At 52.8% G+C, this 26,256-nt stretch overlaps 6 protein-coding genes across 6 annotated transcripts; 3 read left to right on the plus strand and 3 right to left on the minus strand.

Moving 5' to 3' along the window:
• Positions 1-3,592: 3,592 nt before the first annotated feature.
• B0I36DRAFT_369885 (uncharacterized protein) lies at positions 3,593-3,925 on the minus strand (the record flags this gene model as incomplete). The annotated part of the gene is made up of 1 exon (XM_046159841.1): positions 3,593-3,925. One exon carries the CDS (start codon positions 3,923-3,925, stop codon positions 3,593-3,595), a length of 333 nt encoding a protein of 110 aa, XP_046004411.1.
• Positions 3,926-4,030: 105 nt separating this feature from the next.
• B0I36DRAFT_369886 (uncharacterized protein) lies at positions 4,031-5,084 on the minus strand (the record flags this gene model as incomplete). The annotated part of the gene is made up of 3 exons (XM_046159842.1): positions 4,031-4,783; positions 4,856-4,933; positions 4,998-5,084. The coding sequence occupies 3 exons, from the start codon at positions 5,082-5,084 to the stop codon at positions 4,031-4,033; spliced, it is 918 nt and encodes a 305-aa protein (XP_046004412.1).
• Positions 5,085-10,928: 5,844 nt separating this feature from the next.
• On the plus strand, positions 10,929-11,657 carry B0I36DRAFT_256833 (uncharacterized protein; the record flags this gene model as incomplete). Its single annotated transcript, XM_046150972.1, has 1 exon — positions 10,929-11,657. The coding sequence occupies one exon, from the start codon at positions 10,929-10,931 to the stop codon at positions 11,655-11,657; it is 729 nt and encodes a 242-aa protein (XP_046004413.1).
• Positions 11,658-16,236: 4,579 nt separating this feature from the next.
• B0I36DRAFT_389660 (calcium-translocating P-type ATPase) lies at positions 16,237-19,842 on the plus strand (the record flags this gene model as incomplete). The annotated part of the gene is made up of 2 exons (XM_046161347.1): positions 16,237-18,780; positions 18,857-19,842. 2 exons carry the CDS (start codon positions 16,237-16,239, stop codon positions 19,655-19,657), a joined length of 3,345 nt encoding a protein of 1,114 aa, XP_046004414.1. The 3' UTR covers positions 19,658-19,842.
• A 591-nt stretch (positions 19,843-20,433) lies between these two features.
• On the minus strand, positions 20,434-22,416 carry B0I36DRAFT_299985 (calcium ion transporter; the record flags this gene model as incomplete). Its single annotated transcript, XM_046151997.1, has 7 exons — positions 20,434-20,803; positions 20,862-20,947; positions 21,000-21,111; positions 21,168-21,394; positions 21,431-21,632; positions 21,701-22,146; positions 22,227-22,416. The coding sequence occupies 7 exons, from the start codon at positions 22,414-22,416 to the stop codon at positions 20,684-20,686; spliced, it is 1,383 nt and encodes a 460-aa protein (XP_046004415.1). The 3' UTR covers positions 20,434-20,683.
• Positions 22,417-24,571: 2,155 nt separating this feature from the next.
• B0I36DRAFT_369890 (uncharacterized protein) lies at positions 24,572-25,148 on the plus strand (the record flags this gene model as incomplete). Its single annotated transcript, XM_046159843.1, has 2 exons — positions 24,572-24,824; positions 24,904-25,148. The coding sequence occupies 2 exons, from the start codon at positions 24,572-24,574 to the stop codon at positions 25,146-25,148; spliced, it is 498 nt and encodes a 165-aa protein (XP_046004416.1).
• Positions 25,149-26,256: the final 1,108 nt, after the last annotated feature.

Here is a 26,256-nt window from a genome sequence, read left to right on the forward strand (position 1 = left end):
TGAAGATGGGCAGCTACGAAGCCTCACATGGACACTGTTCTGCAGGCTGGAACGTGGTTGGTCTCCGGCCCGATGTGCTGTCTGCACCTGGCCACGTCTAGTGATGCACCGCCCGCAGAATAGGCTGCCCGTCGTTAGTCGAGAGAATCTGACTGTGTACGCTCACTGGACCACGGCCGCTCAACCCGCTTCCGTTGCCAGAGTTACAATGCAGAAAACAAAGCCTGGAACGGACACAAATGGCATTCTTAACTGCGTGTAGGACGTCGGCCAGCACCCATGAATGTGTGAACAAGCATGTAGATGGAATCCCCGGGCTGGCTATACCTCACCATGTCTCACAAGGAATTTGACAGGCGGAACGCTTGAAGAGGACACATCTCGACCTCCCCTGCTACCCAGAAAGGGTCATGCTGCTGTTTCTACAATACCGACGGTATCAACAGCTCTCCTCATATGCTCCTGCACGGTACCAGCGCCGTCTAATGAACTAGACTCTGTGAGTTGGAAGCAAGACGGCATGATTGAAGGATGTGCTCAGCATGCATAGCCACTGCCTGAGTCATGCTGATACACCAGCAAGTGCTGCGTCACATCGGACGTCTATAGGTCAGCCTGATAGCTCCTTGAGATCGCGGTCATATCCCCCAATACACACCGACACAAACGACACATTCTATGACGAGCTTTGCCACCATCTTGTGCTACCATACGTCGCCGTTTCTGCGGAGGAGGGGATTGGAAATAGCGACGGAGATGTCGCTGCCAAATCATCTGTTCCCAAGTAGACGAGTTCGCTCACTCAGCCATACGGCACTACCCATTTCAGAGACTCATCCCGTACGACGCCCATTATTCCCAGAGAGGCTCACACTGGAAGAGAATCAGCTCCAGCCTGCCTGCATAATACGCACAAACGACCACAGCGTGTATTTGCGTCGCGATGTCCTCCTCGCCCGCCTCAGGGTAGCTCTTACATGGCGGGAGGAGAGGCTAGCTTTCGAGGCGTGTAATCGGCCCGCATCTAAGCGGTGATTGTTGCGCCTCCCATGTAGCGATGCTTGTGGTGCCCACTACTGCGTGACCGAGAGGGCACTGGCTAGCCAAGATTGCCATTGCCCACGGAAACAAGCGAAGAATCGCATCCTGCGAAAGGCTGGATGATGCTCGGACATCTGCCAGAGCTGGCCAGGAGGTTTCGGCGATCACAAGCTCCTGGGTTGACACTCCCTGCTTCGCCCCCGCGGCACCGGACGAACCAGGCAGTTTATTTAGGCGCCATCATAAGCTGGGGTGAGGTCAGAATAAGGTTATCCGCTTGCATCGATTGGCGGGCTTGCTGACAAAGGACAGGATCACACGATGTGGGGTTGAGGCTGACTCGAAACAAGTCTGGAGGAAGATGGTCGGCCCCCCCACCATCCGCCATCCACCATGACAGGGCTCGTCATTCAGACGTGGGCCTGCTACAACCTCGTGACTGGCTAGCCTTGGCCAGGGTCTCTGGTAGCCGGCGACCTGCATGACCTGCGCTGACTACTCTGACTGTCCAGCTTCCTTGTACCGGAAGGAAGCTGTCATGGGAGGCTGGCGTGTTCCTTCCCCGGCGGCTTAGTGACTGTAGGGATCCTGTATCGCACACCGCATGTCCAATCATCGCTTAGCCGCCGTATAATTCGCCTGAGTCACTCCGCACAGTCTTCTGGCCCCGGCCCTGCGGGGCCCATCACAATCTCCAGCCTGTCTTCCGATGCGGCTCCTAAGAATCATTGCGGGCTTATGTGGGCTTCGCAGGCTCTTTTATGTGAGACAGGGATGTCGCGCGGCCTCGATCACCAACTCTCTTCTTGGCGGACGGAGCCTCGCATCGGTCGTGGTGGAGAATCATGAGGGCCGAGGGCAAGGATCAGCATGGCTAATGCGAGAGCAAATTCGCAACCCTCAGTCCAGCCTTCCTAGGACACCAGCCCAAGCCATAGCTGTAATGTACACCATGACATGCAGGTGGATCCCCCACGTCGTTGTATGTGTCGGCGTCTGGAATCCGGCGATGATCCAGCTGTCACCAGACAGGCAAAGATAACCAGGACACAGCCATAGCGAAATTTGTTTGTGGTGAAGGGGCCAAGATGGTTCTCAGAAAGGAAAGGATCCAAGCTGCCAGACTCTAGCGGTGCAACAGTGGCTGCTGAAGAATCTCGCGTTCGCATGATGCATCGATACTGCACTCGACGAGGCTCGCATAGACAAGCCCTGGCCGCATTCGTGCCCGACACCACGCGGCCCTGACTGAATTGGATTGTGATGCTCCAAATATGTGTCAAAGCGCCCTTTCTAATCTGCATGACCTGCACCTTCGGGGAATATGGCCTAATGGTTCTGCACCATAGGTGGGGATGTTCGACGTCCAGGAAGCGTCCCTGACCCAGGCGAGAGTGTGCTGCAATGCTGAAAGCGTACAGGAACACACACCAACAATGTGCCAGCCTCGAAATCGAGAGCCTGGGCCTTAGCACGCTGTCTCAAAACAAGGTTTGCGAGCCACAACACGGCGGGAGGCTGAGCACACCGGAGACACCAACTGACCTAGACACAGCGGGTTCGTGCGTGTGGGAACTGCACTTTGCAGGCAATGCTCGCCACATCGCGATGGAAGCCTGTAAGACATGTACGCTATCTCTCGCGCCGACAGCACCGAATGCTAGCCAGCAGAGGAAGAAAGATATAAAAAAGGAAGAAACAAGGCTGCAATTGCTCGGTGGGACATAGGCAGCCCCAAGTGCTCTTGCCCCCTCGCAGAACGCCCCAGTGATATTCCCGCACCATTTCCGGCTCACGCGCTGTGCCTTGCAACCAGTCCCACAAAAACGACAATGAAAAGTGGGACATGATGTCAAGAGTCCTCTGTCGCTGAGTGTCATTATCATGGGGAGGTTGTGGTATAATCAGTCTGGAAGTTCGCAGGGCGTGCTTTTTACCATCCTCCAGCTGGTGAAAGCTTTGAAGATTTATAGAAATTATGGTAGACGGGCTCGCGACAGGGCTTCTCGAGAGTCGTCCCCGGGCTCTGCACGTATGGATGACTAAGCGAGCCGCGAGACCCACAACAAACCGTGATCCTGACAACAATGGTGCTCAGAAAAGTCATGATTCAACGTCCCGCTGTCTAACAAGGACGGTCGCTCCAGAGAATGCTGCAATCACCGTTGTTCCGAGTTGCATGTGCATATGATCAACAGACAGTTTTCTCATCAAATACTGGGTGTCGCGCATCAGAGCCTCAGCGCGTGCACGCGGCTTCCTCTATCGTCAACACCATTACCATGAGGCGACAAAACACGATACCACCTCAGATCCACAACCGTACCCAAATGTCTCCAAGTACCTCGTCTAACATCGCGTAAGGCCAAAAGAATGATGTAGGCAGCTCTATCAACCGCTCATTCGTCCAGGAACTCCAACATAAGGACAACTTGTTCTGAAGACAGGCATACTCTGGGCACTCCAGAGACACACAGCCACAAACATTCTTCAAGGAACGACTTGTGACAACGATAATGATGTAGATACTCCCTGCATATGGTGGCTAGTTTTAGACTCGTGATCTCCCATGAACGGCACCTTGCAGAAGGCGCTGGATCTGCTTCAGCGCCGTGGCCTGCTGGTTGGGATACTCTCCAAGTTCCTCGAGTAGGGTTTCTGGCTTGATGTCCGCTAGGATCTCCGCGAGCCGGTCCTTGTGAGCATTGAAGAATTTTGCGAGCGCCTTGATGCCATCGTGGTTCATCAGCGCGCGCAAGGGCACGTGCTGTTCCTCGGTCTCGCATCGCGCCCACCAAATTGCCGCCATGATGCCGTGCTCGGATCGCGATATGCCGCGCACAAAGACAAACCACATGACCAGGCCGTCGGCTAGGTCGATCATCCTCGCGGTATGCTCGGGAATGGTGTTGAATCTGGTGAGTACACCCCGGCCGCGGGTCCGCGAGCTGGGCGGCTGGTCCACCCGCTCGATCCACTCGACTCGCTTCTAGCGGCCGCTGACTGTGAGACCGCTGGCGTCGTAGGCCGCTAACATGTCCTCGGTGCCGCCTGGCTCCGTCAAAACTGGTTTCTCCATGTCGCGATGCTGGACATGCCGACGCTGGAGCTCGCTGGCAATCTGGGCTAAGTGGCCGCGGATTCTGCCGTTTGTCCAGAATACATGCGAGGACAGGTGCGCACCGAAGCCCTCCGGCAGTCCATGTTGAGAACGGAGGTCGACGGCCTCGTCGTATTTGAGCTCGCCGGTGGCCTCGTTAAATGTGCAGACAGCAATTTCCAGGCGGAATGCTGGCAGGTTTATGAGGTGTTTGACCTTCTTCATTTTGATATCAACGGTCTCGTCAGGCGTGTTCGTGACCACGCTCTGGATCGCATTCAGTCCTTGTATGTGCAGCGCGTTTGTTGAACTCGCGTCGAAGTTGCCGGCCGAATCGAAATAGTCGGCCATATCGATGCGGACCACGAATTGCTTGAGCCGTACGGCGTGCACGAGCAGCGCCAGAATGTGGTTGTGCTGCTCGCTGATAGAATTCAACGCTGCCTGGTTACTGACGCCTGTGAGCATCGCCTCAAGCTCCTGAGTATCCGGCAGGCAGCTTAGTTGGACAACCAGATGGCCGATTTCCGAGAGCGCGCCGGGGCTGTGAGAGGCCAGAAAGGCGAAGAGCTCATGAAAGTCCAAGAACTTGTGCCGCACTACACTTAGCGAGCCACCTCCTGTAAGCAGGTTGCACAGGAACTTGGAGTTGTGTATGGTTGCGATTCTCTGGGTATCTGCCTCGTATTGCTCGCCGGCTGACGCTTTCTAAACGTTGCTCGTGCGGCCGCCCTGCTGCGAGAGCGAGAGCTCGGGGCCACCGAGAGCGTACTCTCCGATCTGCAGCCTGAGCTTTTGAATTTGTTGCGTCGTCAGTGCTTGCCTCTGTCTGGGACAACGACGAGGGGGAGCAAACCTCGGGCGGCAGGCGGTTGAGAGGGCATGTGTTTCCTGGTCTTGCCATGTCGGCGTCTCCGTCACGCTGCTCGTTTGGCAGCTCCATTGGCGTTTGTCGTGCTGAAGTCTATGCGCCGCAGCTTGGTACTGGTGTTGGTGTTGGTGTTGGTTGAGAGTTAGTTGTGCGAGCGGACGAGTCCGAGGACGACTGGAGCGGTTGCAACCAGCACTGCCGAATGAGAATGCCTAGCGGAAGTAATTGTCCGGGGGTTGCCTCACCATCACCCCAGACTTTGCTCACCCACAGACTAATACCTGAGGCATCAGTGCTTAGGAAGGGCAGACGAAATGGTTACTGCTGAAAGTTCGGCGTGCCAGCACTATCATTTGTGAGAATGAATTCTACGGTTGACTTGGATCGCAAAAACGTTACTTCGCCGTCCTAGATGCCCTTCAGCTCAATCAACTTCTCACACTAGTTATAGTTAGGGAAAATTATATAACTGCCTTTCGATACAGCCGTCCATCATCTCTACAGGCACTGGATCTCAATCACCGGAACATATTGGTTAACGTAATCCACGGGTGAGCGGGTCACACGGGTGAACGGGTCACTTTACTGCAATTTAATTGAGGTTCACTTCCTTCTCCTTTTTCTCCACCTCCAATCATGGGACGACAATCAATTGAAAGTGATTTGGTTCTAGCGTTAAATGCGCTCCAATCCGACCCAAAATTAAGCGTACGAAAGGCTGTGCAGATCTATAATGTATCTCGTACGACACTCCAGCAACGATACCACGGCCGAGCTGCGAAACACGACACCCGACCACCCTGCCAGAAATTAACCTCATACGAAGAGGAGAGTATCGTACGATACGTACTCGACCTAGATTCGCGTTCGTTTCCACCGCGGTTAAGTGGTGTTCGAGAAATGGCGGATCGACTCCTCCGCGCACGCGACGCGCCACGCTTTGGAACGAACTGGGCCTCAACCTTCGTACGACGACGACCTGAGATCCGTACGCGTTTTAATCGAAGAATCGACTACCAGAGGGTCCTTTGCGAGGATCCGGACGCGTATCGCGCGTGGTTTGAGCTCGTACGAAACATAATCGCGAAATACGGGATCCACGATGACGATATCTACAACTTCGACGAAACGGGCTTCGCGATGGGCAAGATCTCCGCCGAAACTGTCGTTACGACCTCCGATCGACGCGGGAGGCCAAGAGCCGTACAACAAGGCAATCAGGAATGGGTTACAGTAATCCAGGGTATCGCGTCGTACGGCTATTCAATCCCGCCATACATTATCTTCGCCGGGAAGGTCCACCTCGACTCCTGGACCGCGAATAGCCCTCTACCGGCCGACTGGGTAATCGCGCTTTCAGAAAACGGTTGGACGACGAACGAGAGAGGCCTAGAATGGGTAAAACACTTTGATTTCCATACAAAGAGTCGTACGAAGGGTACCCACCGCCTCCTTATCCTCGACGGCCACGAGAGCCACCATTCCGTCGATTTCGAGCTCTACTGCAAGGAACAGAATATTGTCACGCTCTGTATGCCTGCTCATTCGTCGCATAAGCTCCAGCCTCTCGATGTTGGGTGTTTTGGACCTCTGAAACGGGCGTACGGTAAAGAAATCGAAGGTCTAATGCGGGCGCACGTAACCCACGTTTCAAAGGAGGACTTCCTCCCAGCCTTTATAAGGCGTACGACGCTGCAATGACCAAATCAAACATCCAGGCAGGCTTCAGAGCGACAGGACTAGTACCGTACGACCCGAATTATGTGATTTCGCAGCTAGATATGAAGTTTCATACGCCGACACCACCAGGTTCCTCTGCTGGACTACCACCCCCATGGGTTTTAAAGACGCCGAACAACCTAATTAAGACCGAATCGCAGACGAAGTATATTGAAAATCGCATCGTACGACACCAGAATAGCTCACCGTCGTCCATTGTTGAGAGCCTACGGCAGCTGAGAAAAGGAGTTATAATGATGGTACACGAGCAGGACCTTATGCGCCAAGAGCTCGCCGAACTTCGAGATGCAAATGACCGCCTCAGCCGCCGTCGTCGTACCAAAAGAAAGCAGCTACAGAAAGGAGGGTCCCTCACGATTGATCAGGCAAAGGATTTGAAGGCTCAAATCGATGCGACGCAGCAGTTAATAGCGGAAACGAGTCAGAATAGTGGTCGTACGAGGAGGCCCGAAACGCGCGCGCGACGATGTGGCGTCTGCGGCGAGCCCGGTCATAATGCTCGTACGTGTCAGAAAGTTGTATCTGCCTCTGAAGAAGAGGATTCTGAATAGTTTGAATTGATTTAAGGCGTTGTGGTTAAATTGTCTTATATATTGTCGTACGAGTTACTGGAAGGTGACCCGTTCACCCGTGTGACCCGCTTACCCGTGGATTACGTTATTGCAATGGTGAACCTTTTCTGCCAGTCCATTAGTCTCGCTTTCAAAAAGGGTCGTAAGCCATCGGAAAAGGTCCTGCTCTGTTCGTCAAGATCCGGCTGGCAATGTCTAAGAGGTGACTCCAGATGCTCTTCAAACCTAGACTTCCTCTCGTCCGACACCATTGTGTGTTCCGAAAAACAAAGCGCAGGTGGTGTATAAGTATCTTTGGATTGACTTGACTGCCTGTTAAAGCATTTATGGATTGCATAACTTTTTTTGGCTTTTACGGCATGTTTCTATCGTCACAGGAGATGATTTGGGTGTTCGCGGAATTACAAAGCCAGTGCAATCAATTTTCAGACGTGGAAGACTTTACACTCCTCGTAAGCTATATATCAACCTCAAGTCGTGCAGAGCTCGAGGTTTTACCGAACTGCCCCTCACGGGTGAGGAAAGGTATCCTTTGATCACGGGGAGCCTGCATCTCGTTGGAGGCGCACTCAGCATCCTAGAAGGCGAAGTGAGATGTGCTCGTCCGAATCTTGGGCTCGGCCAAAGTTTGTATAGATACACCATAACCCGAGTCTTTTGGGTGAATTGTTCTCAACGATGTGTCATTTGTCGGTAAAGCCTTCGATTATCTTGCTGAGACTGCGCATCATTGTTCAGATCCAATAAGGTTCTTAAATCGTGCGTTGTGGGGATCTTTGGACTAATCAGTTTGATCATGGTGATGTTAAATGCCCAAGATTTACACTGTCGAAGCTCTGAACGAGTAATTACATCATTTAGTTAGTCTTTCTCTTGTGTTGTTAGCAGCGCTAAGTTTCCTACATACCGTTGTCCCTTCGCTGTCTTAACTCTGGGAGGTATTGCAACTGACGCCCCAGTAGAAATTCAGCAAATCTCGCTCGGATATCTGCTTCTTCGGGTGTATAGAGATCGTACGTGCGCAACAATCGCTGGAATCGAGGGGCAACACACGCAATCTCATAAGCTAGTTTTGCGATGGTGATAGAAAGATGCCCTATTAGATAGATGCTCAATTGAAGGTCAACAAGGCTGATCTCTCCCAGAAGGCACATAACCTTGTTGAAAAGATCGTCCTGGTTAGAAAGTGGTGCGCAGTAATCGGATATGCACGGATACACGAGTCTGTAGTCCAGTTCGTTCAATATGATTATCTCCCTTTCTGCATGTTTTGAGCCAACTGCATGTTCATCTAGGAGTGCGTATGTACCCTGTTGCTCTGAAAACTTCGCCGCAATATAGGAAGAGCTGAAAATCATCGCTTGGGCATAAGCCTCGCGCTTCTTCACCTGCCGGTATGAGTATTTCGCTCTGCTGTGGTATTGATCAAGAATTCGAACAGATAGCGAGATTGTCCGGAATGAAAGTTTATGTGGCTGCTGAAAGGCGAGTAGTTTGTCAATCATGCTGCTTCGCCAGAACAGGTCGTTGTTAAAAAATCTGCACAGTCCGCTAATGTCAATCCTGAGCTCAGGATCTTGCTCTAGAGACTGGAGATACTCGTGATATTCACTATCATATTCTTGGAAAGACATGAGAACGAGGTTATATTCTGCCAAAATACTTTAGTGGCTTGCGTGGAGTCTAAATAAGCACTGGCCGGGGCTTTCACACTGGGTGGGAGGTTGGAATTAGATTGAGTGGCCTCTGTAAGGTTTTTCTGTCATCGTAGCACTGAAGTCTCGCCCCTGCTGATGCTAAGAATCTCATCATTATAGAGAGAAATCAAATAATGAGTAACTATATGACCAAGTTGTTACCAGAAGAAATGAGACGGCTGCCTCCTACAGGCTATAATATAAAGGTCGGTGAGGAAGGGGTGCAATGAATCAAGTATGTTTTACCTTGCCGAGGCCGTTCAAGAAGCGTTTTCCAAGCTGCTCTCAGGTGAATGCAAAAAACAAAAGAGCGAGATACTAGGTGAATAAGGATTTTCCACCTCCCAATAATTTCGCTCCTGCGGAACAATGGAGGGTTACTGCGCCTTGATCCTCCATTTTAGCAACAATTCCTTTTCTCAATCATGCGTTTCAGATCGCACACGATGTTCGCCTTCACTGTAGCTAGCCATCAATCGATCGTCCTTCGCACCTATGTTCGACTCTGATTGGCTTTCAGCAATAGTTAATTATGTGACCATCATTTGACTGTAATGCGTACCCTGGCAAGGAACTTAGAAGAATACACATAATCGGGATGACATTCATGAGTAATGTGTGACAATCACTTTCCGTGTGTTCTCCGCAGTGCAGGTCCTCTAGTCGTGCGTATGAACTTCAACTAGCGGATAAAACCTTATTATGTCATGTGCCGTTTGGTCACACTCACTAAGAATGACAAGTGTACTTGTCAACAGTAGCCCCGCGAAACAAACTGAAGACTGGGTATAAGTTGTAACTGTCCCAGCCTCAGAAGAAGTCAGACGACTACTCGCGTTTCCTGCATCGTCCGCAAGATCGCCATGTCCACGACGCACAAAGGGGAATTTCATGCTGCTTGGATGGCAGAAAAGCAATTCCTTGAAATGGATCATATTGCCGAACTCTCTCGGCTCGAGAAGCAATTCGAGATGGAGAAGTTGGATCTGCAAACGATCTACGAATTAAACTACAATTCGATTAGAAGCCTCTCTTGCGCTGAATATGATACTTTGCTTCTCTACACTTCAAATATCCTCAGAATCCAATTGGAGGCAAGCGCACAAGACTTCGAAAAGCGGCGCTCTGACCTTAGGCGACAATACAAACAAGAAATGGCAGATCACTTCAAGAAGCTCTATAGGATGTCATGGGAAGGCTCCCTGGCGCTTTCGTAGGCGTTGACCCCCAAAAAACAACATTACAGTCGTCGAAGGAGGACTGGTTATAAAGTCGACGATCACCAATACTGCAGGACGGTTTTTGAAGTGAGTGTGGATGTTAAGTAGAGAAATACGATAGCATGACGAGGTCTCCCCATCAGTCTGTATTTTCACGAGAAAGGATCCTGGCAGCCAAATCGTGTGTTTCCGATGCCTACTATGGTACCTTTTTGAGAGAGGGGCAGGTGTGTTTGTGTGTGGAGCAGGTTTGTGTGTGGAGCAGGTTTGTGTGGGGAGCAGGTTTTTGTGTGGAGCAGGTTTGTGTGTGGAGCAGGTTTGTGTGTGGAGCAGGTTTGTGTGTGGAGCAGGTTTGTGTGTGGAGCAGGTTTGTGTGTGGAGCAGGTTTGTGTGTGGAGGGTTAGGTGTGTTTGTGGAGCAGGTATGTGTGGAGACCGTGGTATGTTCTTGATACGGTATCTTTTGAGGCGTGTATGGCTTTGATAGAGTTAAAGGTTGCGAGGTTCGTGGATTCTTTGTGTATGCGCACATAAATACTAGACAACACTTCCTGGTAGGTAGAATGTCAAGTCATGGTGAAAAATAACTGAGGATACGCTTATTGTCAACAGCATGCACACATCTGACAATGACGCCAAAGAGAAGAAGCGCTGCAGCCGACAGATTTTGATACACACCCGGAAGGCCATGAAGTGTGCTATTCCTATAAGACGACCAGCACGTTTGCCTACCAGCCCCGACACATTCGGCAGAACTTTCGAACGCTTTTTAGCGCAATTTGACAGGGCCTCACCAAGGACTGAGCTCGAGGCTCGATTGATAGGTGTCAGCGTGCCCGTCAGTATTCCATACGTCCACCCACGCTGCGTCACCTTTGCGAAAACCTCCCAAAGACAGACTTATCTAGCACGCACGGATGAGAAGTGGCATCATGACCTCGTCGCGCGGGATACGTTCGAGGAGTTCTGGCAGGGCCCGAAGAGAGGTGCTAAGACCTGGATCGCTCTTTTCGCTGCTCCCCAGGATGGTCTTCACAACGGCCGGAATATGGACATGGAGATTTGGCACGCATTTGCCTTGTTGATCATCAAAAGCCCGAGCGGATACGGAAAGCATGTGGTCATTTGGGACTGCGACTGTGCAGAGCAACTTGACCTAGACGACGGTCATAGGATGCCTCGGCCACGCGCCACACACGTGCTCACGGGATGCCAAAAGGAATTGCTCAGGTTCATCAAGAAGAAAAAAAGCAGCTTCAGGCTCTGGTACAACACAGATGCGAGTTGGAGATATTCTGGAAGGTGTGTTCAAGCATCAATGTTGAAGGTGAAAAATTGGTTCTCCTGTGGGGATTTACCCTACGGGGGCGAAAAGGATGCTCGGCTGAACAACTGCGTAGAGTTGTCCCTTACATAGGAGTGGGGGGATAACGCGCTTATAAAAGGTTGAAATCATACTAAATATGAGACCTACCTCGTAGAGCGCAAAGAGTGATAAATCATGCCTTATGTCTCACTGCTCGTTGACGTCAAACATTACCGGCAAGAAATGGCAGACCACTTTAAGAAACTGTATGCAACGTCATGTCAAGCCTGCCTAACGCTTTCGTAGGCACTGGACAGAAGACTGGGAAAGACTCGACGATCACCAATACTGCAGGACATCTATGGAACCGGGTGACTATGTAGATGGAGAAATACGATCGCATGATGAGATGTCCCCACCAGGTTGGTTTGTTCACGAAGGAGGATCCTAGTCGCCCCACAATGCTACTCTTTTGAGGGGGCAAGAAGGACATAGAGCATGACTCCAGGGCTGTAACTTTGTGGAGGGGGTATGTTTTTGAAGCTGGTATGTTTGTGGAGACGGTATGTTTTTGGGGCATGTTTGTGGAGACGGTATGTTGATGATGGGATTGAAGCTTGTGAGGCTCGTGGAGTCCTTTGTGTATTTGCACATAAATATTACACAACACTTCCTGGTAGGTAGAATGTCAAGTCATGGTGAAAAATAACTGAGGATACGCCTATTGTCAACAGCATGCACACATCTGACAATGACGCCAAAGAGAAGACGCTGTAGCCGCCAGATTTTGATACACACCCGGAAGGCCATGAAGTGTGCTATTCCTATAAGACGACCAGCACGTTTGCCTACCAGCCCCGACACATTCGGCAGAACTTTCGAACGCTTTTTAGCGCAATTTGACAGGGCCTCACCAAGGACTGAGCTCGAAACTCGATTGGCAGATGTCAGCATACCCGTTGATATTCCATATGTCCATCCGCGCTGCGTCACCTTTGCGAAAGCCTCACAAAGACGCACTTATCTCACACGCACTGATGAGAAGTGGCATCATGACCTCGTCGCGCGAGATACATTCGAAGAGTTCTGGCAAGGGTCCAAAAGGGGTGCTAAGTCCTGGATCGCTCTTTTCGCTGTTCCCCAGGATGGTCTTCATAACGGCCGGAACATCGAGAATGAGATTTGGCACACATTTGCCTTGTTGATCATCAAAAGTCCGAGCGGATACGGAAAGCACGTGGTCATTTGGGACTGTGACTGTGCAGAGAAACTTGATCTGGACGACGGTCATAGTATGCCTCGGCCACGCGCCACAAAGATACTCATGGGATTTCAAAGAGAATTGCTCAGGTTCATTAAAGGGAAATCCCGCAAATTCAGGCTCTGGTACAACACAGATGCGAGTTGGAGGTATTCCGGAAGGTGTGTCTCAGCTTCAATGTGGAAGGTGAAAGACTGGTTCGCATATGGGAACTTACCCTATGGAGGCCAAGAGGATGCTCGGCTGAAGAACTGCGTAGAATTAACCATTACATAGGAGTGGGCGGATAGCACTCATAAAAAGATTTGAAGTCAAACTAAACATGAAACCTGCTCTCGTAGGACGCAAGGAGTAATAAATCATGCCTTATGTCTCACTGCTCGTTGACGTTATGGATGGTGTTACGTAAACTCGCTATGTGTCACCACAAGTATGACCAGACTTTGTCACGAGATGGAATTCCTACTTAAAGCGATGCGAGGCACCTGCAATCATCGCATGGACTTTATACTATATGCGATTGCAGTCTTCGTGGCTTTTTTCGGGCTCATTCTAGGATGTAGTTTTCCGCAATACAGTCCTCTTGGTTCTCCCCCCCTTTCTCATGATGCTGAAGCTTCTAGCAGCGATGCTCAAAAGCGCCAGCTACGCCAAAGGGAGAGAATCGACTACGATAAGCTAAATGATCCACACAAAAGGAGGCGAAGTGGAAAACCGACGCATGTCTGAGACCTTTGGTAGTGGTGGCCCTGTTCAGGAATTCTTAGGTGCTGTGGTTGCTGTGCAGCCGTAACGCGGATGTGGCAGTTGATGGGCTATGTACGCTGCCAAACGACTGAATAAGTATTCCGATCTAGCTCCTACACTGGTACCGGTCAATGTCCACTGGGCAAACCCAGGACCTCTGCGGTTAGCTTGAAACATAACATTGTTGGTCGCAGATATTAGACTAGGAAGTAGCATGCTGCCAAAGTAGGTATAGTGTAGACGCAATGGCTTGGAGGACTTGACAATGATTGCCAGGCAGTAAAAGCAAATCAGGATGCAATAGAACCGTGTTTATGGAAATGTTCTATCATTGACGAGTATTCAGCCACAAGCTTAGAACTTAATCAGAGCACAGTTGCCGCAGAGCTTGATACTTATTTGACCATCATCCCAAGAAAGAACCTTTGGCGTGCCCCATCCGCGGTCCTAGACCTACTGCTAGCTGGCAAGGACCTCTACACAGGACCTCCGTACCATTGAGCAATGACGCGCCGCCTACGGTTACTTGATGTATGTCACGACAGACGTCAATATGACCTGACCTGTGAGGACGGCTCTTGGTTTATGCTAGGGTTTTATCATTGTGATGCAATCAAGATCATAGGTCAGGCTCCCTTTAAAGGTCCCCCGACGACCGTATCGAGGGACTGTATGGCAGTTCTTCTAGGTGAAGATATTTTGGCGCCACTGCTCAGGCAGTCCTTTCTGCTCAACCGCTCCGCGGGAACGATATTGATAGGATTAATTGTGCTTTCATTGGTCACGCGCATCATCGGCACCTGCCTCTCCTATCTAATGTACACCGTTGATGTGCTCTCCGCCTCATTTGTGGTAATTTTCGCCATATGGTGTCTTCTCCGGCATGCACTCAACAGGCGTGGCACGTCACCATGCATCCCTTCAGGAGAGGTCTCACAACGGCGCCAGACTGTCGAATTAGACGCTTGGCCAGCTGCGGTGTGAAAGTATTCACAGCTTTATGATCACCCCTCTTCCGCCACCGGTGCAAACGAGTCGTTGACACAAGCGGATGGGTCTCGAGACAATGCTCGTATCCTTTTTGGTCCTTTCTGCATCAACCATGGTCGATTTTGCGCTTATCAGCCAAAGAGCGCCGGAAAATGGTGTGGCCAAAGTGCTGAGTGAATTGCTTTCGGCGCCTTTGGCTCGGTGGGAAGTATCCTCAAAATCTCGAGACTCGCTTGTCTGAAACCAACTCGTGGTAAGAGACACGGCCTAGCATCGAGAAAATGCACAATCGAGAAGAACAAGATCCCGTATTTGCCACATTCTGCTGGCATTTATAGTGCACTCCTTAGCAAGCGCATTACCTTGCTACTGTGGGAATGTTCGAGCGCCAACACGGCCACACGTAGCTTTATAAGGTATTTCAACAATGAAATAGATTTTTATGCAGAGACATGGCGCTAAGAAAAGTGATACTGATGTTTCTTCAAACGGCCCTGAGATGTCGATGGGTCTACTTGTTTCACAACACGGGTTTATGCTTTGCTTCTCAATACCGTCTCTATGGATGTGTAAATGCTCCGGCGGCGCGGGCCATACGTCGCGTCCACGCAAGGACGTGGTGACCCACATAGTATGGCAGGGCAAATGTGCATAATCCATAGGAGCATCCAGTGACAAAGAAAAGATCTCGCCAGACATGTCTTTCGACCTAGTATGCTCGGTTGCTCTGTCATTGGGACAGCTTGACGGTGGAGTATCGGCGACTCGGTCCCACCTTGCATCATGTGTAATCCTTTTGTAGGTAGGCGATTACATGACTGATATTCTATATACTCATTCTGAAGCTCTGCGAGCATTGCTTTTTCGCTTGCGATATTCTCTCCATCCTTACAATCCACACGCCGTTCAATGGACCAGTCAAGTCTCTCTGCTTTTACGAGTGGCTGGCCCTTCGGGCCGCGCGTGATCTTGTGACGTCATGTCTACTTGTCAATGGCGAAGCTGGCCCTGCGCTGTCAGAAGGCGGCAGTGTGCCTAATAGGATGCCACCCCATTCTTCCACTCGCTTCACAAACCTCTGGTTGGGCACCGTGGGCATACTCCTGCTGTCATCTCCGCCATCAAGGCAGAATGAGGTTAGTCTACTGCTGCTGCCTTTGAGTGGTTGCAAGGGGCATGAACGATTTCACACCAGTCTTGTGGCATGGTGTGCTTTGGTAACTCCAAGGCCGAAAGAGAATAGCCTTGTGCCAGGGTGATAACAGGGTGAGAGAGTGCATTTGCAGCGTTGGTTGAATACGGGCTGATTGCTCGGGCAAGGGGCAGCAGTGTAATGCAGCGGTAGAAGGCGAGACAGTGAGTCACGCATAGCTGATTCGTCGAAAGGGGACGGCTAAAGGTAGCAATGCACAGCCTCGCCAACTCAACCTTGCAGGCATAGTAGGCCAACAATCCTCACCGATGTGCACAGCCCCAAGTGTGCAGAGATCCAGGCAAGTCCTCAGTATCTGTAGGATCGGGGAGGTTGGAGAACATGAGGAAAAGGCAGTGCTCACTTTCACTCCTGGCTATAAATCGCAGCGCAAGGTCTTTATATGCATCCATCTGGAAACCCGCAGTTGTTGTGCCTGATCTTACATACACTCAATTACCCTTCACTTATACCAGCCGACAATTGACTCCTCAGTGACAATGGCCCAGCTTGCTGTCCCTCGAAAGACTGGAGGCTGCGGCGCCGGTTCCGGTGCTTCCTCCGTCTTCAACGCCTCAAACCCGTTCCTGACGCCAGCACAGTCGGAATGTGGTGCTACCGTCGACCCGGAGACAGCACTCAAGCCGGACCCCGGTACCGAGACCGATTTCCAGGTGGACAACAACCCCTTCGCATTCACCCCTGGGCACCTCAACAAACTGCTCAACCCCAAATCGCTGGCGGCGTTCAAAGCCCTCGGCGGACTGGAGGGCATCGAGAGAGGCCTGCAGGCAAATACCAAGACGGGTCTTAGCGTCGACGAGACAGCCGTCAGGTCCAATGTCAGCTTCGAACAGGCCACTCGCGTCAATTCGGACAAGTTCCCAGCTGCTTCGGAGAGGTTAGGCGGAAACGCCTCTGAGCCATTCGCTGACCGTGTAAGAGTATACGGCAAGAATGTCCTCCCCGTCAAAAAGGCAACCTCCTTCTGGCGGCTCGCCTGGACTGCCTACAACGACAACGTCATTATTCTCCTGACTGTTGCTGCCGTCATTTCTCTTGCCCTCGGCATCTACGAAGCTGTTGGTGTTGAGCATCCCGACGGCAAACCCGCCCTGGACTGGATTGAAGGTGTCGCCATCTGTGCGGCTATTCTTATTGTGACACTCGTCGGCTCTCTCAACGACTGGCAGAAGGAGAGGGCTTTTGTTAAGCTCAACGCGAAGAAGGAGGACCGCGAGGTCAAGGTGTTCCGTTCTGGCAAGTCGTACATGATCAGCGTCCACGACGTTCTCGTCGGAGACGTCCTGCACTTGGAGCCCGGCGACCTTGTCCCGGTGGACGGGATTTTTATCGAGGGCCACGACCTCAAGTGTGACGAGTCTTCAGCAACCGGCGAATCTGATGCGCTCAAGAAGACGTCTGGCTATGAAGTCATGAAGCAGCTCGAGGCTGGTGCCAACCCGAAGAACTTGGATCCATTTATCATCTCTGGCGCGAAGGTGCTCGAGGGCATGGGCACATTTATGGTGACCTCGGTTGGTGTCAACTCCAGCTTCGGAAAGATCATGATGTCGGTTCGCACGGAGATTGAGGCGACACCTTTGCAGAAGAAGCTGGAGGGCCTGGCCGTCGCGATCGCCAAGATCGGTGGTAGCTCTGCTGCCCTCCTATTCTTCGTTCTCCTCTTCCGCTTCGTTGCTGGCCTTTCGCAGAGTACGGATCCTGCGGCTGTCAAGGCCTCCCAGTTTATGGACATTCTCATTGTCGCCATCACCATCATTGTTGTGGCCGTTCCGGAGGGCTTACCCCTGGCCGTCACTCTTGCTCTAGCCATCGCAACGAAGTGCATGCTCAAAGAGAACAACCTCGTGCGCGTTCTGCGCGCATGTGAGACCATGGGCAATGCTACTACCATTTGCTCGGACAAGACCGGCACTTTGACTACGAACAAGATGACGGTTGTTGCAGGCACTTTCGGCAACACCAGCTTTGGCCAGAACTCAGAGACCGAGAAGAGCGAATCGAGCCCTGCGCAGTGGGCTTCTGGTCTCCCGCAGATCACCAAGGATGCCATTGTCCAGTCGGTTGCGATCGATTCTACTGCCTTCGAGGGTGTTGAGAACGGCCAGTTTGCGTTCATCGGTTCCAAGACCGAGACTGCTCTTCTCAGTCTTGTCCGTGACCATCTTGGCATGCAATCACTCCCCGAAGCCCGCGCAAACGAGCAGACTGTTCAAATGTTCCCCTTCGACTCCGGCAAGAAATGCATGGGTGCTGTCATTAAGCTCCGCGACGGCTCTGGCCACAGGCTTCTTGTCAAGGGCGCTTCTGAAATTCTCCTTAGCTACAGCTCCGAGAAGACCGATGCCACAACTCTCGCCACTTCTCCTCTAACTCGAGCTGACCGCAAGGACATTGAGGCCGTCATTGACAAGTACGCCAAAAAGTCTCTTCGCACTATTGGTCTCATCTACCGCGACTTCCCTCAGTGGCCTCCTGCGCATGCTGAGATGAGTGAAGACGGTCACGTCGAATTCGCCTCTATTCTTAAGGACCTTGTCTTCCTTGGCGTTGTCGGTATCCAGGACCCCGTCCGCCCTGGTGTCCCTGAAGCCGTCCGTAAGGCCCAGCACGCCGGTGTCACTGTCCGCATGGTTACCGGCGACAACGCGGTGACCGCACAGGCCATCGCTACGGAGTGTGGCATCTACACTGATGGAATCATCATGGAAGGTCCTGTCTTCCGCGCTCTTAGCGAAGGTGAGATGGACGCCAAGTTGCCTCGTCTGCAGGTACTTGCCCGCTCTTCCCCCGAGGACAAGCGTGTTCTTGTTGCCAGATTGAAACACCTCGGCGAGACCGTTGCCGTTACCGGAGATGGCACAAACGATGCTCCTGCGCTCAAGGCCGCTGATGTCGGTTTCTCTATGGGTATCTGCGGTACTGAAGTCGCTAAGGAGGCATCTGAGATCGTTCTCATGGACGACAACTTCACGTCTATTCTCACTGCACTAAAATGGGGCCGCGCTGTCAATGACTCAGTGCAGAAGTTCCTCCAGGCAAGTTTCTCATGATCTATGATGGGAGTTGAATGTACACTAACTGGCTATCGTGTAGTTCCAAATCACTGTCAATATTACCGCCGTCCTCCTTGCCTTCATCTCCGCTGTCTCGGATCCCGAGATGAAGTCCGTTCTTACTGCCGTGCAGCTTCTTTGGGTCAACCTCATCATGGACACCTTTGCCGCTCTCGCTCTCGCTACGGATCCGCCCACGGATAAGGTCTTGGACCGCAAGCCTCAGCCCAAGGCTGCTCCTCTGATCACGACCAACATGTGGAAGATGATCATTGGACAGGCAATTTTCCAGCTCGTCGTCACCTTGGTCTTCTACTTTGCTGGCATGCAGCTTCTGGGCTATCCCGATACCGCCGAGGCGCGACTGGAGCTCAAGACGATGATCTTCAACATGTTTGTGTGGATGCAAATCTTCAACGAGTTCAACAACCGTCGCCTCGACAATAATTTCAACATCTTTGAGGGTGTCCAGCGCAACCACTTCTTCATCTTCATTAACTTGCTCATGGTTGGCCTCCAGGTGGCTATTATCTACGTCGGTGGCATTGCTTTCGAGATCACGCCTGGTGGTATCAGCGGCACCCAGTGGGGCGTCTGCGTTGGCGTCGCTGCCATCAGCTTGCCCTGGGCTGTTCTTGTCAGACTTTTTCCCGATACGTGGTTCGCCACACTCGTCAAGATCTTTGGTGGGCCAGTGGCCAAGGCTTGGCGCATTGCTCGGGGCGGCTTCCAGAAGCTTTTCCGTGTCTTCAAGAAGGACAAGAAGAATGCCGACGAGGAGGCAGGTGTCGAGAGCGGCAATGCCAATGACGTCCCCAATGTCGTTGTCTCGAGGGAGTGATCCCCGGCTCGTTTGGAGAGTCGCCATGTCGAAGAGTGACAGATATCGCAAAATGTGCCTGGTGCCTCTACGCGCACCCTAAAATCACGCCATCGCCTTTGACTGACGACGACTTCCGTATGAAATGTCCCAGCACCGTCTGCTTTTTCTTCTAGAATAAATATGTACTTGGTCGTATTTCGTAGCTCAATGGCAGAAGAAACCTAGAGATGAAAATCGATGCAAGTCCCTTCTCAAGCTGCAGCGTAGTCAGATTATACGCTTTGGGCACAGGCACACAGCAAGTCGCGGAACTTCGACCCATGCTTTTGAGTTACGCACACCAAGCCTATGAGCAGGTCATGGCAGTTCAGTCACCAGGTGTCCGAGGATTGAGCTTCCACGGAGACTCGCGGTTGAGTTCACATGGCGTTGTTAAGCCTGCAATTTGCAGTCATAAGTCGTGCAACGTAGGCGGGAGTCGATGAAGGTTGACCAAAGCAGCCCTGGACTTGATTTCCAGCATACGCATTAGTGCTCAAGTCCATTTCTCGTGACACTGCTGACCACTGTTGATTAAAAAATCGGCTACGCTACTGAGAGACTTTGGACTGTCTGTAGGACGACTAGGGCCCCTATTCCAGTGTCGGGCATATCGTGCTCCAGAGTTACAGTGGCCAGCACAGCGTCATGGTATCTTACGCGGCATCATGTTCTCAAATAGCCTAAATGCGTTGCGCATCCCAGTTGCATGTGCATTGTCTTCTCTACTGCTTTTATTATATGATGAGAGAGATAGATGGTGAATGTGGCTGCGTGACTGCGATGCTTCCCCACGATGACAACCGAATTCGCCTGTCGTGACAAGTTCTTCGACATCAGCGGGCTCTGGGCGGATCTCTTCAATGGCGCAAGACCGGTCTTCTCAACCCTGTCCTCCTGTAACCTCGGCAACTCTGTCATGCCCGCCCGGTAGCAGCGCGCGGTGTGCCCCTTGTTAATTCATTCCGACCTTTTTCTCCCCCATTTCAGTACTACAATCCATGTCTAAGAGGACCCAAAGATGCTGCGCACGGCGTGGGAGAGAAGAGTAGCGTTCTCGTTGTCGAAGTCCTCGCTAGGGGTTACGAAGAAGGCGAGCGCAATGATGATGTAGAGCGCCATCAACTACGCGGTGTGTCAGCACATGATGCAGCTTCCCACTCTCCAGACTTGCAAGACATACCATAACACCCTCGAGGTAGTTTGATTTTCCATCCATGACGGTGTAGATGACGACAAGCACGGACAGCGCGAAAGAGACAGTCTCGACTACGTGAGGGTTAGCAACTGCGTGCACATCAATAAGCAGTCTGCAACTTACAAGTCTCAAAGTGCAGGTCCATGTCGCGGTCCATGATCCAGCCGAGGATGACGAGTAACGGCGTGACAAACAGGGCGATCTGGATGCTAGAGCCAATCGCAACTCCCATGGCCTAGAGTGGACGATGTCAGTACCTGTTACTAAACGAAGGCGCCAGAAAGAGCTCACCAGGTCCATCTTGTTCTTTACGGCAACGACAACAGCTGTGACGTGCTCGGCCGCATTGCCGACAATAGGAATCAGAATAAGACCGATAAAGTTGCGGCTGATGTGAGCGCGCTCCACTAGAGAGTCGATGCTGTCGACAAGGTAGTCCGCGCAGATGGAGACCAGGACAGTCGTCACAATGAGAACGACACCAGCCGACCAGGGGCTCATGTGCTCCTCCTTGTCCTCTTCGTCGTCGTCCTCCTGCTGATGGTTCGCATTACTGCTCTCCTCGTCGGAAGCGTTCTGCGAGTCAGGTGGGGTCGTCGCGGATTCGAGGCTGAAGAGGTTGTGGTGCGTCTTTAGCTGGAAGAAGAGGTACATGACGTAAAGGATGAGAAGGATGATTGCGGTGCCACGAGACAGGGCGAGGATGGTTCGACGAGTTGACTTTTCGTCGTCGGCAGGGTTGATGATCATGAAGAGCTGTGCCACCATGTACAGTCAGCACAAAGAAAGAAGGCTCAGGTGTTTATACGCCGGGTATTTCTTACAGTGCCAGGCAAGATCATGGAGGCGGCCGACAGTGTCATCAGGGACGAGGTCGTCTGCGCAGTGATAGAGGCAAACGACTGCTCTGTGCCGTCGCCATTGCCGTCGCGCATGTTGACAAGGCCGCCGAAGAAGAAGCACATACCCATGACAAGAAGGATGTTGGAAAGAATCGACCCGATCATGGAAGACTTGACAACCTGGAGCTGGTTGTTCTGGAGCGCAATGATGCTCACAATCAGCTCAACCGCATTGCCGAATGTCGCGTTGAGCAGTCCACCAAGCGACTCGCCGAGCTTGTCAGAGATCTCTTCAGTCGCAAACGACAGGACAGCCGCCAGGGGAATGATGGCGAAGAAGTTGATGGTGAAGACGGCAATCGGGTCCCAGCCGCCCTGGCCGGCAATGATACCAATGGGCACGCAAACGAGGAGGATGTTGACAGGGCCTGTGAACATCTGCGGTCAGCTATATGCGCGGCGCGGGCATTGCGCATGCCATGCGACGGCATTGGGGACCACCACTCACTGCTCAGCAGGGTCATCTTTGTGATGTGCCACACGTGGGCGGGATACTTGACCCATGGCTTTTTGCTCTCGAGACCCGGCGTGACCCGCGAGTTGAAGAAGAAGTCGCGCGTCGAGTGGCTGCCGTTGGCACTGCGACCGCCACTGCCCAGCAGCGCTGTGTGCTCGTCTGGTGCTGCTCCCCCGTTCATACTTGTGCGGCGTAGGTGACTGATATGCCCCGGCGGTGGAGGAACAATGGTAAATGTCTACCGCGCGTTGTGATGTTGTGTGTGTGATATAAGCTCGGTAACAAAGGAAGTGGCTTTCGCAAGCATTGTCTGTCAGCATGCTCGGGCACTGCGCATGGCAAACAACAACCAGAGAGATAAACAAAGCGGACCAGAGTGCCAGTGACTTACTTGAATTTTGGAGTATGAAGAGCTGAATCATGGACAGAGAGTGGAAAATGAGAATTGAATGCCGATAGCTTCAGAGGCGAGCAGAATGTGCTGAAATATCCTGCCGCAGCAGGGGCCAAAGTCTTTGTTGGCTGAAGAGAGCCGGGGAGCCTTGTCATGGTCCATTGGCTTTCAGTGCGGCCAGAACCAACATATTTCAGGCCAGGCACCCATGGCAAAAGCAACTACGAAGGGTGGTCAGTCGAGCCGCTTTCGCTTATCGTGGCTGGGGCGTGTTCCTGCCTTGTTTATTTGCGGAGGCAGTACACACTTCTCAGTTCGGCGCATGGGTCCATCTCAGCCATCGCCAGGGAGGAAAGCACGCTCCTCCACGAGGATGAAAAGGCAGGAAACAACAGATGCCACGGCCGCAAGGATATTAAAATCATGATTGGGTGCATGTAAGTCAGGTTCCACCGAGCGTTTGCAACCACGCAAGCGGACTGTCAGCCTGGTGCTTGTCGTGCTTGAAGCCGTGGCCTACGGGACGAGTTCAGACAATCTCAGAGCTCTTGAAGAAAGCCACCCACGGGATTTTGTCACGGACCCAGCCATGACCAAAGGGCAGTGCTTGCAAGGACGTGGGCAGTCCTAGCTAGCGGAATGCTGATCGGGGATGGGATTCCCGGCCCGGATGCAAGGGTTGACACACCGACAGTGGGGCGGCTCCGCCCATTGGACTCGGTGGTACGGTAGCCGAGAGTGGGCCCCGATACTGCATACAGGCGACGGAGGCTTTGAGCACGGGCCTTCCAAGGTTGGGCTGATTCCGCCCCTGGACCTGGCACAGTATTGAAGCACGGATTGACCAGCTGGTTTGGTGGCATTCCCAGACTCTCGTGGCCGGCAAGTCACTTGCCTCGTGCGCTTGTAGCTCAGCGAGACCGTGCACGGTCGTTTCGCTCATACGGAGCACATCTCTGCACGACAGGTCTTGGTCACCCAGCCCAGCTGGGCCAGGCACGGCAATCACGCCAGGCATGTCGCGGGGAAGTTCTCCGGCCCCTCGGACAGGCGACATCGCTGCCAAGCCTGTTCACAGAGCAGATGCACTCTACTGCGTGGTGAGAAGCGCGTCTGGTATGGTTCTCGCACAGCATCTCCGCCTGGTGGCTTCACTGGCGAGACATGTTCGGGGATGGGGCCTGACCGATGCCCTGTGCACCTCCATCACGCCCCGTCCCCGCGAGCCCCTCCAGACATGGACACACTTAAGACTACCCCTGCCGGGCCTGCGTGCGTGATGTGTGACGGCATGCGAAGCTCCCACATGCAAGGCGCCGTGAGTACCTCGCCTATCTCAAAAGTCTACGCATTGGAGTGAGGCTGGAGCGGTCCGGGACATGGGCCCTTATCTTGACGACAGCAACGGCCGACAGTCTGCACCCTGGGGACCTGGCGGTGCTCTGGCACGCTCCCCTTTCCTGTTTGGATGTTTTCGCTGGCATCACAGCGTGTCTTGCTTCCCGAAAGGCTGGCTTCGTCCGGGGAGGTTGGGCTAAGGGCCAGGACTTGACACGCGGCAACGATACCATGCTGGCTTAGCCTGTTCCCACAGTTCAGGGGATGCCGTCCGCGCGCGGCTCGTGTCCAACAGCCAGCAAAGTACGCCGGGTCCCGCTTCTAGGCCTGGCAAGACTGCCTTGCGCACGCAACATGCGATACGCAGCCCGAAGGCCCGGCAACCCAGCGCTGTAGGCGCGTCTGGTTGAGCACGGCTATGTCGATGAGCGACAACCTGGGATGAACGACAACCTGGAGTCATCGACGCTTCCCCAATCAGGCATACACAAAGGTTGGATGCAGACTCCCCACGGCACCATGGACCAGCATCAGACGACGCATCCGGTCCCTTAAAGACTATGCCCCCCAAGGCTGGACAGCCGATGGTGCTCGGCAGTCTCTCATGCTCCGATGGGGTGCCGATTTCGAAACTTCCAAGGAGCTCGATCTTCAAACTCCGAAGCTAGACCTCCTCCACAAATACCTCTGGCTGGCTGGACTCCCGCGCCCCGCCCGTACGCTGCACCGGCAGCGCCTCTTGGGACGGATAATTGTCATCACCGAAAATCCCGATGAACATCTAGTATGGCACGAGACCTCGATCTTTGTCAAGCCGCTGCCCGAATACCTTCTGAGCCACGATTTCTGGTCGACCAGTATCTGCCCTCACGAGGCATCGTATCGCAGCTAGAGGACTCCTGCAGTCCTACACCTGGCTCATACGCTCAAAGCCAGACCTCAAGATTGCGCACGAGACTGGCCTTCTGCCCGACGACGTTGACTGGACCATCTGGACGCTCCTCGCGCGAGACGTCATCAGGAACCAGACGTGGCGCGTGGACGCCGACCAGCCGCGATACACCTACGGCGAGCTCCGCCTGGTCGTGTTCGTGTACATCACGGTCATGCTCTCGGCGATGCAGGTCGCGCTGGCGACGGACCGGTTCGAGGGTGCTGTGCAGTTCCAGCAGTTCGCGTAAGGCGTGGCAATGGCGTCCATAGCCCTTATTGTCGCCGCGACCGGCGTTGCGCTCTTGGTCTGGGCTGGGCTATTCTGGTTCCACCTTATCTCGAGTGTCTATTACAACAGGCGGCACATGTTGCATGAACGACAGTAGGAAGCAGCAGACTTACATGAAATGCTGACTGCGCCTCATCCGCTCGTGCTTTGAACCGTGGATGAGTGCCGGATACTTCGACACCGGGCAGCACTCACAACTGGGAATGTGTACGGTATCATCTTCTCACGATGGGTTTCGAGGTTGGTGGGCCATCGCATCAGTTCTCGCATGGTGCGGCCATGGCGTCTACAGCCTTCGCTGTGACTGTGCCTCGTTTTGCTCTCGGTCTGAACCTGGTTCGTGTATTTGCACCTTCGCTCGAGCAGCTCCTGACTTGGAGATCGATAGCTGCGGGAGGGCTGGTCATTCATCACAGTTCGACGCAAGACCTGCTGTCAGGTTCATCGCTCTCTTTGCAATTTCATTAGCGGATACGCCATTGTTTTCAGGCACGCCGTGTTGTCCATAGAAACCGAGCGTTAACTGCCGCAATGACAAGAAGCCCGAATCATGTAAAGCTTGAGGCATTACGCACTATGCCCATCATATTCTTTGAAGGCCTGCGCTACAAACGACATGGACAGTGCAAAGCGAATTTCCAGTAGAAATAAACAAGCCATCCTAGATCTGCTATATGGACTATGTGTGGAAACCCGCTCTATAGGTGAAGGCTGCTCCTCCAAGCCTGCACGATGAAAGGCGTCCGAATGGCGCTCGAATCTACCAACAGTGATCGTTCTGGTGGAATTGGCCATGCACAAAGCAGCGAGAGATCATGCCCTTCACGCCGTGGCCTCCGTGCGACATTCAGGATCGTGGCTGCCATCCTTGATCATCCTGATGCCAATGACAAGCGACCCTTCGCCCCGTACTGCCGCCCCCGACACTACGAACAAGTTCGCGCTTCCCCAACCCTTACACCACCTTCAACAATGACGACCGGACACTGTACTCATGACCGGATGACCCGATATCATGTATGAGCGAGGCCCATTGGACAAGCCGCCTTTGATCACCCCTCAGAGAC

The sequence above is a fragment of the Microdochium trichocladiopsis genome (assembly GCF_020744255.1).
Source record: "Microdochium trichocladiopsis strain MPI-CAGE-CH-0230 chromosome Unknown B0I36scaffold_15, whole genome shotgun sequence".
Taxonomy (NCBI): domain Eukaryota; kingdom Fungi; phylum Ascomycota; class Sordariomycetes; order Xylariales; family Microdochiaceae; genus Microdochium; species Microdochium trichocladiopsis.